Raw genomic sequence first — 15,490 nt, 5'->3', positions numbered from 1 at the left:
ATAATAATAATAATAATAATAATAATAAGAAAACTAACGATAACAATAGGTGTCTACGCCCCTTCGGGGCTTGACCCCTAGTAATAATAAGAAAACTAACGATAACAATAGGTGTCTACGCCCCTTCGGGGCTTGACCCCTAATAATAAGAAAACTAACGATAACAATAGGTGTCTATGCCCCTTCGGGGCTTGACCCCTAATAATAATAATAAGAAGAAGAAAACTAACGATAACAATAGGTGTCTACGCCCCTTCGGGGCTTGACCCATAAATATAGCTGCAAGCAGCGATCAAGCCGATCAGAAGCGCTCAGAACATGTCGCTGATGAACCATACCAGGTTTTGTAGCGATATGGCATTGCATTCGTAAAATGTGTGTGTGTGTGTGTGTGTGTGAGTGTCTGTGGGTGTGTGTGTGTGAATGCGTGTGTGTGTGTGCATGTCTGTATGTGTGTGTGTGAGTGTGTGTGTCTGTGTGTGTGTGTGTGAGAGTGTCTGTGTGTCTGTGTGGCTGTGTGTGTGAGAGTGTGCGTGTGTGTGTGTAAATGTGTGTGTGTTCCTCGCATGTGAAAACATACTTGGCAATAAAGTGTGTGTGTGAGTGTGTCTGTGTGAGTGTGTCTGTGTGTGTGAGAGTGTGTGTGTGTGTGTGCGCGTGTGTGAGGGTGTGTGTGTGTGAGTGAGTATGTGAGTGTGCGAGTGTGGAAACTTAGTATGGTTCATCAGCGACATGTTCTGAGCGCATCTGATCGGCTTGACCCCGTGTGTGTGTGTGTGTGTGTGTGTGCGCGTGTGTGAGGGTGTGTGTGTGTGAGTGTGTCTGTGTGAGTGTGTCTATGTGTGTGTGTGAGTGTGTCTGTGTGTGTGAGTGTGAGTGTGTGTGTGTTTGAGAGAGTGTGTGTCTGTGTGTGTGTATGTTCCTGGTATGTGAAAACATACTTGACAATAAAGTCTGTGTGTGTGAGTGTGTGTGAGTGTGTGAGTGTGTGTGAGTGTGTGAGTGTGTGTGAGTGTGTGAGTGTGTGTGAGTGTGTGAGTGTCTGTGTGCGAGTGTCTGTGTGCGAGTGTCTGTGTGCGAGTGTCTGTGTGCGAGTGTCTGTGTGCGAGTGTCTGTGTGCGAGTGTCTGTGTGCGAGTGTCTGTGTGCGAGTGTCTGTGTGCGAGTGTCTGTGTGCGAGTGTCTGTGTGCGAGTGTCTGTGTGCGAGTGTCTGTGTGCGAGTGTCTGTGTGCGAGTGTCTGTGTGCGAGTGTCTGTGTGCGAGTGTCTGTGTGCGAGTGTGCGAGTGTGAGTAAGTGTGCGAGTGTGAGTAAGTGTGCGAGTGTAAGTGTGCAAGTGTGAGTAAGTGTGCGAGTGTGAGTAAGTGTGTGTGTGTGTAAATGTGTGTGTAAATGTGTGTGTAAGTGTGTGTGTTCCTCATAAAGACCTTTCTGATTCTGCAAGAATTTTGCCTAAACATACTTGGCAATAAAGACCTTTCTGATTCTGATGTTGCAAGAATTTTGCCTCTAGGCCTTACGAGTCAGCAGAAAATTGGGTTTTTGGACTGTTGGTGGCGCTAGAGGGTTTGAGCTAGACACACCAAAGTTGCTATAGTAACTTCTAACACTGGCCTCTACATGTGTGCCAAATTTCATAACTTTCCTACGTACGGTTCTATGGGCTGCCATTGACTTCAATGGCGGAAGAGGAAGAATAATAAAAATAATAATAATAAATATAGCTGCAAGCAGCGATATCGGGGTCAAGCCGATCAGATGCGCTCAGAACATGTCGCTGATGAACCAGACCAAGTTTCGTAGCGATATGGCTTTGCATTAGTAAAATACTGAACTTAACGTGAAAATTCAAAATGGCTGACACACAAAATGGCCGTCCTTAAACTGTTTGGTATCGTTTGACTCAGCATGCCTCAAGGAGTCTAACAACACCTCCTTCATGATTTTAGACTCATGTTTGCAGTGCATGTTTGTGTGAGTGTGTGTGTGTCTGTGTATGTGTGTGTGTGTGTGAGTGTCTGTGTGTGTGTGAGAGGGTGTGTGTGTCTGTGTGTGTGTGTGTGAGTGAGTATGTGAGTGTGCGAGTGTGAGTAATCGTGCAAGTGTGAGTGAGTGTGTGTGTAAATGTGTGTGTAAGTGTGTGTGTTCCTCGTCTGTGTGAGTGTGAGTGTCTGTGTGAGTGTCTGTGTGTGAGAGGGTGTGTGTGTGAGTGTGAGTGTGTGTGTGTCTGTGTGAGTGTGTCTGTGTGAGTGTGTGTGAGTGTGAGTGCGTGTGTGTGTGCGTGTCTGTGTGAGTGTCTGTGTGTGTGTGTGAGAGAGTGTGTGTGTGTGAGTATGTGAGTGTGCGAGTGTGAGTAAGTGTGCGAGTGTGAGTAAGTGTGTGTGTGTGTAAATGTGTGTGTGTGTTCTTCATAAAGACCATTCTGATTCTGATTCTGATTTTGCAAGAATTTTGCCTAAACATACTTGGCAATAAAGACCTTTGTGATTCTGATTCTGAATCTGATGTTGCAAGAATTTTGCCTCTAGACCTTACGATTCAGCACAAAATTGGGTATTTGGACTGTTGGTGGCGCTAGACGGTTGGAGCTAGACACACCAAAGTTGCTATAGCAACTTCTAAGACTGGCCTCTACATGTGTGCCAAATTTCATAGCTTTCCTACGTACGGTTCTATGGGCTGCCATTGACTTCAATGGCGGAAGAGGAAGAATAATAATAATAATAAGAAGAAGAAGAAGAAAACTAACGATAACAATAGGTGTCTACGCCCCTTCGGGGCTTGACCCCTAATAATAATAATAAGAAAACTAACGATAACAATAGGTGTCTACGCCCCTTCGGGGCTTGACCCCTAATAATAATAATAATAATAATAATAATAAGAAGAAGAAGAAGAAGAAGAAGAAGAAAACTAACGATAACAATAGGTGTCTACGCCCCTTCGGGGCTTGACCCCTAATAATAATAATAAGAAAACTAACGATAACAATAGGTGTCTACGCCCCTTCGGGGCTTGACCCCTAATAATAATAATAATAATAATAAGAAGAAGAAGAAGAAGAAGAAGAAGAAGAAAACTAACGATAACAATAGGTGTCTACGCCCCTTCGGGGCTTGACCCCTAATAATAATAATAAGAAAACTAACGATAACAATAGGTGTCTACGCCCCTTCGGGGCTTGACCCCTAATAATAATAATAATAATAATAAGAAGAAGAAGAAGAAGAAGAAGAAGAAAACTAACGATAACAATAGGTGTCTACGCCCCTTCGGGGCTTGACCCCTAATAATAAGAAAACTAACGGTAACAATAGGTGTCTACGCCCCTTCGGGGCTTGACCCCTAATAATAATAATAATAATAATAATAATAATAATAATAATAATAATAATAATAATAATAATAATAATAAGAAGAAGAAAACTAACGATAACAATAGGTGTCTACGCCCCTTCGGGGCTTGACCCCTAATAATAATAATAAGAAAACTAACGATAACAATAGGTGTCTACGCCCCTTCGGGGCTTGACCCCTAATAATAATAATAATAATAATAAGAAGAAGAAGAAGAAGAAGAAGAAGAAGAAGAAAACTAACGATAACAATAGGTGTCTACGCCCCTTCGGGGCTTGACCCCTAATAATAATAATAATAAGAAAACTAACGATAACAATAGGTGTCTACGCCCCTTCGGGGCTTGACCCCTAATAATAATAATAATAATAAGAAGAAGAAGAAGAAGAAGAAGAAGAAGAAGAAAACTAACGATAACAATAGGTGTCTACGCCCCTTCGGGGCTTGACCCCTAATAATAATAATAAGAAAACTAACGATAACAATAGGTGTCTACGCCCCTTCGGGGCTTGACCCCTAATAATAATAATAATAATAATAAGAAGAAGAAGAAGAAGAAGAAAACTAACGATAACAATAGGTGTCTACGCCCCTTCGGGGCTTGACCCCTAATAATAAGAAAACTAACGGTAACAATAGGTGTCTACGCCCCTTCGGGGCTTGACCCCTAATAATAATAATAATAATAATAATAATAATAATAATAATAATAATAATAATAATAAGAAGAAGAAGAAGAAGAAGAAGAAGAAAACTAACGATAACAATAGGTGTCTACGCCCCTTCGGGGCTTGACCCCTAATAATAAGAAAACTAACGATAACAATAGGTGTCTACGCCCCTTCGGGGCTTGACCCCTAATTAAAGCTGCAAGCAGCATTTCCCGGGTTCAAGCGTTTAAGGCCTTTAGGGAGTTTAAGGCCTTAAAGGATTTTCACATACACAAAGTGACCCGCAAGTTACAGGGGGTGGCACCCGCTCCTAACCTAGTGTCTCTAATACAGAAAAGCTTACCAACGTGTTGCACAATATATGTCATGTGAAGTACTCACCTGTCCAGTTTTCCCTAAAATCATATCCATAAAGTGAAGAAACACAAGCATCCAGATGCAGAACGAGTGACCCACAAGTCACATACACAAAGTGACCGGCAAGTCACATACACAAAGTGACCCTCAAGTCACATACACAAAGTGACCCTCAAGTCACATACACAAAGTGACCCTCAAGTCACATACACAAAGTGACCCGCAAGTCACATACACAAAGTGACCCGCAAGTCACATACACAAAGTGACCCGCAAGTCACGTACACAAAATAACTAAGAAATTGGGATACATGAACAGTCTGACATTAAACCCGAATGAACATCAATAGAGCCCTCTAATTGAAGCTGAATGTGCTTGGAGGAGAGCACTAATTCTAGAACAGTGAGAGCACTGATTCTAGAACTGTGTTCGGACTGTGATGTCACACAGGATAATGAAGATTGACAGGAGATGTCCAATGGTAGGGATCTGAAAAGATAGATAGTGGAGCAAAGAGAGAGAGAGAGAGAACAAGAACAAACAATCGCCACGGTTTTTGAACTGTGACCTCAGTTTGACCTCTTTCACACGTGTCCCAGGTTTGGTGTTGATAGCTCATTTAGTTCTTGAGTTATTGACATTTTAGTAAAACTGGCTCCTCACAGTCCAAACGTTTTGGGGCCCCTTAAGGACCCTGAATCAAAATTTCGACTTTTTTTTAAAGATTATTGACATTGAGACTCCAGAGAATATTACTGCACTGGATTGGTCTCGACCAGGCGAAAAACCTAGGACTAGTTTGCAAAAGTAGGTTTCGGACAAAATGCACTATAGTGAAAATATTTAATGGCGGAAATGAAATCGGAGATATAAATTTTTTAAGTCATGAGCCAAGGATTCCAATGATATAAAGCACTTGAGATTTGGACATATGGGTTTTAGGGGTTTAGGGGTTATGGGGACAAACGTGTTGAGGGGCGCTGAAGCGCCCCAAATTGTCCGATTCCGCTGAGACTTTGGCCCTGCGTAACTATGACCAGTACTACCATCTGACCAAGTTTGAGCTCTCTAGGCCTTACGGTTTGCGCGGCACGATCGTTTCTAGGGCGGAATAATAATAATAATAATAATAATAATAAAAATCCTAACAAAAACAATAGGTTTCCAGCACTTCGCGCTTGAACCCTAATAAAAATCCTAACAAAAACAATAGGTTTCCAGCGCTTCGCGCTTGAACCCTAATAATAATAATAATAAAAATCCTAACAAAAACAATAGGTTTCCAGCGCTTCGCGCTTGAACCCTAATAATAAAAATCCTAACAAAAACAATAGGTTTCCAGGGCTTCGCGCTTGAACCCTAATAATAATGACTAATTTATATAGTTATTTGTATGTTGCTTTGCAATTACAGGAACAAACAAGATAGACTGCCAGGATATCATTTCAGTGAGGTAGTTCATCATAACTGCAGGCCTACACAGTTATAGACCACATAATCTGTGCAGATGTAATGCCATCTGGTAACAATGCTCAGAATGGCATGCCATCAATCCTTTAAATGGGCACAGATGGATCAATATTTAGCATGCCAAGCAGATGCAAGACCCCTCAGATTGATGACACCAAACTCTCTTAAATCGATGAGAGAAAGAGGGACATCACAGTGAGATGGTGCACTCTGTACATAGCAAGCAAATGGACACGCATCATACATGATGTATCTACAATGACTTAGCACTTTGTTGCTTACACTATACTAATACTGGGTGGGGAGTACCTTTATCTCAAAACAGCCTCAATTCTTGGCATGGATTTCACAAGATATTGAAAAAATCCTTTCCATTCAGTTTCTGCAGCTTTTTTGCTGTCCCAAATATGTTCTAGTGGCTTCAGTTCATCTGTTGTTTGGGAAGGTCACTGATGAACAATGAATTTAGTGTAATGTTCATGAAACCAGTTTTGCTTTTTGACATAGTACATTATCATACTGGAAGGTGCCATTAGAAGATGGGTTAATAAGTGATTCACAAGCCCTAAGCTTGTTAAGAAAACATTCCCCACACCATTACACAAGGGCTGGACTGTTCACACAAGACAGACACATGTTGTATTGGGCAAATTCTGACTCTTCTATTTATGTGAGTCTTGGACAGAACATTACTCATTATAACATTAGAATTCTGAAGTGCTATATTATCAGTCCTGGTTCAGAAGTCTCTTTCAAAAATAATCTGAAGCATACCACAAAAAAAATTTTTTAGTTTAGTCTAGTTTGTCCAATTACTTTAATCCCTTAAAAAAGAGGAAAATACAAAATACTGTAATTCCTACAGCCTTTACCTGAGTTGGATGTGCATAACCTCATATAAATTCTGCACTATGATCATTTTTTCATTTTAACTCCTTCGGTATACTGTGGAAGACAGTTAAAATAGCAATTACTTTGTCCATGTCCAAATATTTATTTACCTAACTATATGTCTAGAAGGTTAATGACAATTGACTTTAACATAGATTTCATTATCTCTCTTTCATTTAACTAAGTCCTTAATCTTACCGCTACAGAGTTCTTCATGTCAGCAACTGCAGAGGTGAATTCACTGAAGTGGAGTTCAGGGCAGTACACAAGAGGATGTGTGAGATCCCCACTGCTGCGGCCTGCTCTCACACATGCCGTCTCCCACTGCTCATTGTTGGTCATAACAGCAGCATGGTATTTTCCAGTGGAGATTCCCTAAAGCAAAATGCACGAAAAATTGGCATTAAAGGGACTCTTCAGATTTCTGTTTTTATACAGCAATATAAGAAGGAAGGAAGTTTTTTTTCAAGGAAGAAACTATTCTGAAAAACAGAATTTTAGCGACATTTGTCGCTAAAAGGGGCTCATAACCAGCATCTTACAAACATGCCTTTTTAAACTAACTGAAAAAAAAGCTGTGTGCTCTCATAACCTGCCTCTTATCTACATGCCTTTTAAAACTTATTGAAAAAACTGTGTGCTATTTTTAAATAAATAACAGCCTGGTGCAGCCAAACCTACCTATTAATTGGTGATTTTCAAGGTTTAAACATACCACGTACTTGCCTGTCATTCAGAACTGCCATACAACTGTAGTAAGCCCTACTTATTATCCAAAATATCCCAGCTTTGACTGTTCCATTTCAAAATAGTCAGCATACAGGCAGAACATACTATTTAAGCTTAATAATTGATAGTTACACACCTGACCTCCAGTCAGAGTTGCCATATCCAGGATAATATCTGCAGAGAGATCCTTACTGGCATATACAACGCCATCAGATAGAACCAACCTTCCCTCTGCATCAGTGTTATTTATTTCCACTGTCCTGGAGCCAGAAATAAGAAATATGTTAAACAAAAACCTAGACCTAGACCTAAGGATGTGGTAGCTCTGTGATTAAGGTGTTGAACTACTGATCGGAAGGTCCTGAGTTCAAATCCCAGGTCCACCAAGCTGCCACTGCAGGGCCCCTGAGCAAGGCCCTTAACCCTCAATTGCTCACTAAATTGAAATAAAAATGTAAGTCACTCTGTATAAGATTGTCTGTTAAATGACAGGAATGAAAATAAAATGTACATGTAGACCCAAAGCTTTATTGGATTATACTGTACTTTGGATGGATTTGTAGTTTTAAATGTACTTTTATGGTACCCATATATTTACTCGCACATTTATGGTACCCATAAAACACTATGTGGGCAAAGTCTTCTCACCTGACATCTGTCCAATAATCTCACTAATGCCCTTATAGCCTTACAGGCACAAATCCCTGGAGACACATTCCAAAATCTACCAGAAAGCCTTCCCAGAAGAGTGGCGGCTGTAATAGCAGCAAGTGGAGTGGGCTGTCCAACAAGAATGTATCAGTTTGATGTGATGAGGTATCCACATCCTTTTCACGAAGTGTATCTAAACTTTCTATAGCTGCTTCTTTTACATGAGTGTATTTATAGTGGGGTAAAAAAAATTGGTAAAATCAGCTTTAAAAAATATTACATGTAGTACTGTGAGATAAGTGCTTACTTTCCAGAATACAATGTGTGGATATCATCTGGCCTGGTGGCTGTAGGCCCCACTGCATTCTCAGCCAGGCAGAACACTGCATGGAGGTTATCTTTGAACCCCTGATGTAAACAGAACAATAATTAGAACCTTTATGTCATGTAATTTAAACAACATACAGTATTCAAAGTATGGAATGGTCACTTGAATCTTCTTCTGCTTGTGCACACATGCCAATAACCTCAAATAAGACCTATACTATCCAGTGAGCAGTTTATGACTAATAGTCTCTAAATCTGACAAAAACCTTCCATCATCTCCTCAACCTTGGTCTTTTTTTAATACACGGCAAGTGTATCACAGAACACTATGGATCTTGCATGGAAATGTTGCATGGAAATGTAGATTTCTTATTTACACCATTAGTAGTAAACTGAACTTTATTCTCAAATATGCTTAAATATGTATTCAAATTGTATTATTATTATTATTAATGCTGAACTGAAATGGGTGTTTCAACTGCTGTGCTCAACTAGCCCAAACGTGCAAAATGTGGAAATGTGGAAAACCACTGGAGGTTTTTGGCATTTGGCAGACGCCCTTATCCAGAGCGACTTTCCATTTTTATAACTGAGCATTCGAGGGTTAAGGGCCTTGTTCAGGGGCCCAACAGTGGCAGCTTGGTGGACCTAGAATCGAACTCACAACCTTCCGATTGGTAGCCCAACACCTTAACCACTAGGCTACCACATGCCCATTACATGCACATGCATTACTTTGAAGCATGCTGCACTCTCCAGATCTTACAAGGTTCAAACATCAGCCCTCCCTGTGGTACAAGAATTGTTCTTCTATTTGGGCTTCAGCAAAAGATGCCTAAATGACAGTGGTATTTATTGCAAGAACTTTTAAGATGTCACTTTGTAACTTTATTAGAAGGTCTAGGCATGTCCGTTCTCCCACACAAGGTGGCATCCTGCTGATTCTGAACCCAAATTACATATATCTACTGTACATTTTCTTTACCTGCTTGACAGTGGCTTTAAAAGCTCCCAAAATAGCAGCTGCTCCACCACAATCTCTCTTCATGCCTGGCATTGTGCTCTGGTAAAGGAAGAAGAAATAAATGTTTAGATTGTAAACAGTACAAACTACTTGACTAAGGGGAGAAGTGCAGCAATGCATTTAAGTGTTATATATTATATTAGTTATAATTATCTCAAACAATTGGCGGCTTAGCTGTTCCATGCCCAGGTGTGTGTTATTCAGTCAATCACTTCACATTCAAATAAGCAGATAGAGCTTATTACATGTGTAGCATTTGGAATCTGTTGCTATTAATTCTCAGTCTGAGGTTTTGCTTCAGTGAAGCAAGCCATCATTCAGTTGAAAAACAGTTGAAACAAGTCCACCAAGAATCGCAAAAACTTGTGAAGTCAAACACCAATTTGTGAGCTCAAGAACAACCCTGGAAAAATCTCAGATAACTCAAACAACTGTAATATCTGACAGAAAAATTATTTTCCCAGTGACAAAAGAAAAAACCCTGTCACAACATTTGGCCTGGTCAAAGTGAATTCTTTTAGCTCATGAAAGTAGTCCAATTCTAACACTATTCACCCAACTTAATTTCACCCCAAAATATGTATGCATGTATGTACGGATGGATGGATGTATTCGTTTATGTATATACAGTAGTGTTCATGGGAGAATTTGCAAGATCTAAAAATTTGCAAGATGTAAAATTTTTACAGAAAACATGAATGAGAAGGCAAAAAAAAATATTTTATTTCTTATAGGACTCAATATGTAAGGAATAACAAAATGGCACAATCATAAACAAAACATAACAAAAAAGAAAATAATGGAATAATCCTTTTTCACAAGGATTGCATAACTTTAGTTCTTAATATGGCGTATTGCCCTCGTTAGCATCAATGATTGCATACAGTCTTGTAATAATTGTGCATGACGTTCTTAATTCTCTTAGCTGGTATAGCTGCCCATTCTCCTTGGCAAAATGCCTCCAGTTCCTGTAAATATTTTGGTTGTCTTGCACAAACTGCAAGTTTGAGATCTCCCCAAAGTGGCTCAATGATAGTGAGGTCAGGAGACTGTGATGGCCACTCCAAAACCTTCACCTTTTACTGCTGATTGATCATTGATATGTTGGAACATCCAAGTGTGTCGCATGCACAGCTTTCGTGCTGTAGAATGCAAATTGTCTGCCAGTATTAATAGCCATTTAAACATTAATGTGGCCAAACATTCAAGGATATGTAAACTTTTGATCAGGGTTGTTTAGGTGATTTCATTAGGATTTAAAAAGGAGTCAAACACCTATGTGAAAATGAATGACTTTATGAGACCACTATCAATAAATAACCAAAAATCAGTTATATTTTCCAAATAAATGGCAATGTTTTAACACTTTCTTTCAGAGTATGCAAATTTTGAGCAAAACTGTATCTATATAACACAGATACACTTTTGAATATGTAATGCCAGTACTTGTATTCCATTACAATTCAAACCAGATTGTTGGTTGTCCCAAGTCATACCTACTTTGCTTTTAATGCTAAGGCCGCCGGTGTCGTATACAATGCCCTTGCCGATCCATGCAATTGTCTGCGTGGCACCTGAGGGGGTGTGACTCAGCACAGCCAGAGCAGGAGGGTGTTCAGCTGCTTTACCTACACCATAGATACCTGAAATGACAACACAAAAAATTATTGAACTATAGGCTAATTATCAAAATAGCAATCCTAAAATTGCATAGGAAACAATCTTCTAAGATAATGTTAATATTAAGATTGCATTGCATATTCTTAGGATTGCATACACCAACTGTATTACAATTCTCAATAAGCTTATTTCATTGTGTTAAATATTTTACTAATGTGAGTTTTTATTACAACGAATGCAGTGCTGGGTACACTAAGATTGGCCAAAGTAAGGATTACACTAGACAATAAGTAACTAAGCTTGCATTGTACTTTAAAAATAAAATTCTCCTCAGTTTGCCTGTGTTAATCCATGTTTTTTCTTTTACAACATTATAAACATATCCATTCTAAACTTAAAATAATGTTTCACTCTTTACCTCCAAAGCCTCTTTGTTTTAATTCCTTGCCTCGAATTATATTTGGTGTGAGGCCCAGTTCATTTGCCACTGCTTTGATCTCCTATACAGAAATTTAATAGCACACCCTTAATCAGGCTATACAAATGGTTTCATTCAAAGAATGTTTTTAGTAATTTTTGTGTCCACACAAGATATCTTGCCTCCAGAAAATGGTCAGTATTCATCTCATTGCAAGGAGTGTCCACAATCCGTGCTGCCAGACGAACACCATCGGCCACATTGTTGAGGGACTACAATCATTGTTTAAATTTATTTCATGATAAAATCAAAAGTAAAGGATTATTTTAGTGTGTCATCAAAAATATTAGGACTACATAGAACATTCCTGAAAATTACCACATTTTTAAGGTATTCAACATATTGGTGCATTGTTGAGCATAATAATAATTATAAGGAATTACCACCACTGTGGAAGGATCCAAAGGGATAGTTTCCTGGCCAACAATGACAAACTCCACTGTGACATGCTTCTTCTCCATTGTGCATGAAGCAGAGCGTCGAGAAAAGAGTGGGAAAGCACGGGCAATGGCACATGCTGATGCAAACACATCAGAGTGTTCACACAGCATCTGAGCAAAGAGAAACTCAGTGTAACATATATTCACACTGAAGAAATCGTTTGAGCCATCCATCCATCCAACCATACCTTCAACCATTCATCCATTTATTCAAATCAACTATAGACATGTTCTAAATTGCTTAACACATGTACGCGTAAATATCACAAAATGTTTAAAAGCTTAAACTCTGATCTGTCATCTATCATCTCATATTCAATAAATAATAATCTGTTTTAACAGATAAACAGAGAAGTGAAGTGAAACTTGCCAGGATGCAGCGATTGTTGCCAGCAGGAAGGCAGGTGCGAACCAACCGAGTAAGAAAGTGGGCAGAGGATGGACTGTTGTGACGGCTTACACGGGAAGGCAGAGCTGCCACACTCACATAATTCAAATACAGTGAGCAACTGTCTGTCGGGTTTGGATTAAGACTGCTCAAAGCCAACTGCCATGTCTGAAAGAAAAACACAAAATGTTAGTTATGCATGTAGACATACATTGACAAAAAGATTGAAAAAAGATGCCTCTATAAATAACTTTGCAGTAAACAAATCAATAAAGACCAGAAACTAGTCTGCTTTCCCCACAGATACACATCTTTCTTGATTTCACGAACATAAGGACACAACTAAATATTATCTCAGTGACTTTGGCAATTGCATGCTTGTTGGGCAGATCTGAATGTTTCAGAAACTGCTGATCTACGGAGATATTTCAGTTTTTCATTCTGCAGCTTCCTATTATTGTAGCCTTTCTATCACCTGAGTTCAGTTTGACAATGACCTCTTATCAACAGGATTTTTATGTACACTGAACTGCCACTCACTTCATAATCTGTTGGGGATTTTTTGCAAATTCTATGTAATTCATGTGTGGAAAAACTCAGATAATCAACCATTTCTGAAATACTCAAGCCCAACAATCATGCCATGGTCACTGGAATTTCATTTAGTTTAAATACTGAAACCAGCCATATGGATGACGAGTATAGAAACAACAGAAAAAACCTCTCTTTGTCTTTAGTAAGTGAGACATAAAAGAGCAGGAGTTACTGTCTTTACTGACAAGTTAATACATCATATAGAATAATACATGCATACATTAGAACAAGCCATGGTAGACTGAAACAGAGAGATCAAAAATAAAGTGCACAGTTGAATAAAGTGGTGCATATCAGCAGCAGCCCTCCTTTGAGCTTTACCCTGAATCTATATAGACTTTGTAACCTCTAACAAAGTGTATCACATGCTTGAGTTGTGCTTTTTTCAGGAATTGAAACCCACAGTCAAGGAAATTTTTGTAGGCAGAAGTAGGCAGTCGGATACAACAGTTATGGTACAAATAAAGGCACTGTGCATTTTAATTATGCATATATAAAAAGGATGGGGAAAAATACACCCAATTTCTATTTAGGAGTGCATCCCGCTCATTTAATGAGACTAATTTGACAACCTAAATGTCTTCAGTAAATAAACATGCCTTACACACACAAACACACACACACATATTAACAGCTGTGTATCCCCGATGCTAAATGCAAAGCTAACCTATCCTAGCTACAATCGCTGCGCAGATCCAAATGTAGTCATAATTATTATTTTTAGACTAACAGTTACTTCAGCTCACAGCATTCAGTCGGCAATGGATACATTATACATGCAACAATAATCTAAGCAGATAATGGTTTCATGTAGCTAATTTTACACGACACAAAGCAGCCCTGACACATTATACAGAACACCAGTTAGCCTAGCTCTCATGTCTCCCTGTATACTGTAAATGTGCTAAGGCTTGTGTTCTTGCCTCTTTGGTCACCACCGGCAGCAGTTTCCCTTTAACTTGAGTCCAGTTTATTTGTTGTAAGTACCCGAGCTGCCCAATTATGAGCATTGGGCAACTTTGTGTGTCTATGTCACCGACAGAAGCCTTGAACTCGAGCACTACATTCGCCATGTTCGTCTGGCGATGTTTTCGTTAGTGTGAGAGTCGACTCTCACATGGCTCTTTTGCGTGCACGCAGGGATCCGACTCCGATGTGACGTTTCACTGCCATCTGCACGTAACTGAGAATAGAGTCCTACTGCATTGCTGATTGTTTCAGCGAGTAAACAAGCATTTAGAAGCTGGATATCAGGTTAACTGGTTATATTAAAAAAAAAAAAAATGATAAAAAAAAAGTCTGAATAAACCAGTCGAAGGATCCGACTCATATTTCAGTTCCCTGGAGCCAGAGCATGCGCAGTCGACATTACACTATTAGTACAGTGCTTCCATGTACTGGAAATAGTCGTATTAATAAATATGTAAAATGTCTAATTAAATGTATATTGATTTTGCCGTTTTGAAGAAAAGATTTCAGAGCTTTTAGGCATGAATGACGTTACAATCCATTACTTAAGTAAAGTTGGCCGTATATTCACAGATTCGAGTTTTCCGAGTCAATAACTCCTGAGCTAAACGCTCTTATTAAACAAATAACACATATTTTTTATCGTAGTAAAGTAGAGAAGCAGCTACAACCCAATTTTCCTCGGCTTTCCTCCGCGGTGGACAAAATACACGAGTCTCTATGTGCAGACGACTGAGAAACAGATTCCAAGGGACCGTCTGCAAAGTGCAAAACCCGAAAAGCGAAAACTAAAAAAGTCAATAACTTCACTGTAATACAATGTACAATGTCACCAAATTCAGCTCACACACCACTGATGTCCTGAATTTGGTGACAGTACAGTGTATTACAGTGAAGTTATTGAATATAATTTCCATAATGGTCAAGTTATGGAATTATTTTCATATAAAAAAAATCATAAAAATTATACAAAAAGACATTTCCCCAAGTAAGTGTTGTAATATAACTATCAGGACATAATTGGTGTGTGAGTTGAATTTGGTGACAGTACAGTGTATTACAGTGAAGTTATTGAATATAATTTCCATAATGGTCAGGTTATGGAATTATTTTCATATAAAAAAAATCATAAAAATTATACAAAAACACATTTCCCCCAAATAAGTGTTGTAGTATAACTATCAGGACATCAGTGATGTGTGAGCTGGTGACAGTACAGTGTATTACAGTGAATTGATTGACTGTTTTTTAGTATTCGCTTTTCGGGTTTTGCACTTTACAGACGGTCCTTTGGAATCTGTCTCTTAGGTGTTCGCACATAGGCCTCTTCAGGAGTAGTGTGAACACTCAAATCTGGCCCAGATCTGATTTGAAAAAATCACTTCCATATGTGGTCCTGAATCAGACCCAAATCTGATCTTTTCCAATGTGGCCGCAGTGTGAACAGCCGAGGCTGATTTGATGCGACTTTTACGTCAATCTACATCGACATTCGTCACAATTTTGCGCCGGCGAAACCTTTTTT

General features: G+C 39.2%; 1 protein-coding gene across 1 annotated transcript in view; it reads right to left on the bottom strand.

Annotated features, from left to right (window-relative positions):
• The window catches only part of npepl1 (aminopeptidase like 1), a 29,959-nt gene extending 15,810 nt beyond the window's left edge, over window positions 1–14,149 (bottom strand). Inside the window, exons 1-10 of the mRNA XM_060868521.1 lie at window positions 13,920–14,149; window positions 12,385–12,570; window positions 11,958–12,125; window positions 11,697–11,786; window positions 11,515–11,596; window positions 10,977–11,119; window positions 9,438–9,515; window positions 8,433–8,533; window positions 7,611–7,734; window positions 6,944–7,120 (exon numbers count right to left, since the gene is read on the bottom strand). Of these exons, the coding sequence (XP_060724504.1) occupies window positions 6,944–7,120; window positions 7,611–7,734; window positions 8,433–8,533; window positions 9,438–9,515; window positions 10,977–11,119; window positions 11,515–11,596; window positions 11,697–11,786; window positions 11,958–12,125; window positions 12,385–12,570; window positions 13,920–14,069 (1,299 nt within the window). The 5' untranslated portion in view covers window positions 14,070–14,149. The remainder of the gene's footprint in view (window positions 1–6,943; window positions 7,121–7,610; window positions 7,735–8,432; window positions 8,534–9,437; window positions 9,516–10,976; window positions 11,120–11,514; window positions 11,597–11,696; window positions 11,787–11,957; window positions 12,126–12,384; window positions 12,571–13,919) is intronic.
• Between the last annotated feature and the right edge of the window lie 1,341 nt (window positions 14,150–15,490).

The sequence above is a fragment of the Tachysurus vachellii genome, chromosome 4 (genome assembly GCF_030014155.1).
Source record: "Tachysurus vachellii isolate PV-2020 chromosome 4, HZAU_Pvac_v1, whole genome shotgun sequence".
NCBI classification, from domain to species: domain Eukaryota; kingdom Metazoa; phylum Chordata; class Actinopteri; order Siluriformes; family Bagridae; genus Tachysurus; species Tachysurus vachellii.
This window is presented reverse-complemented; position numbering and strand designations above follow the sequence as displayed.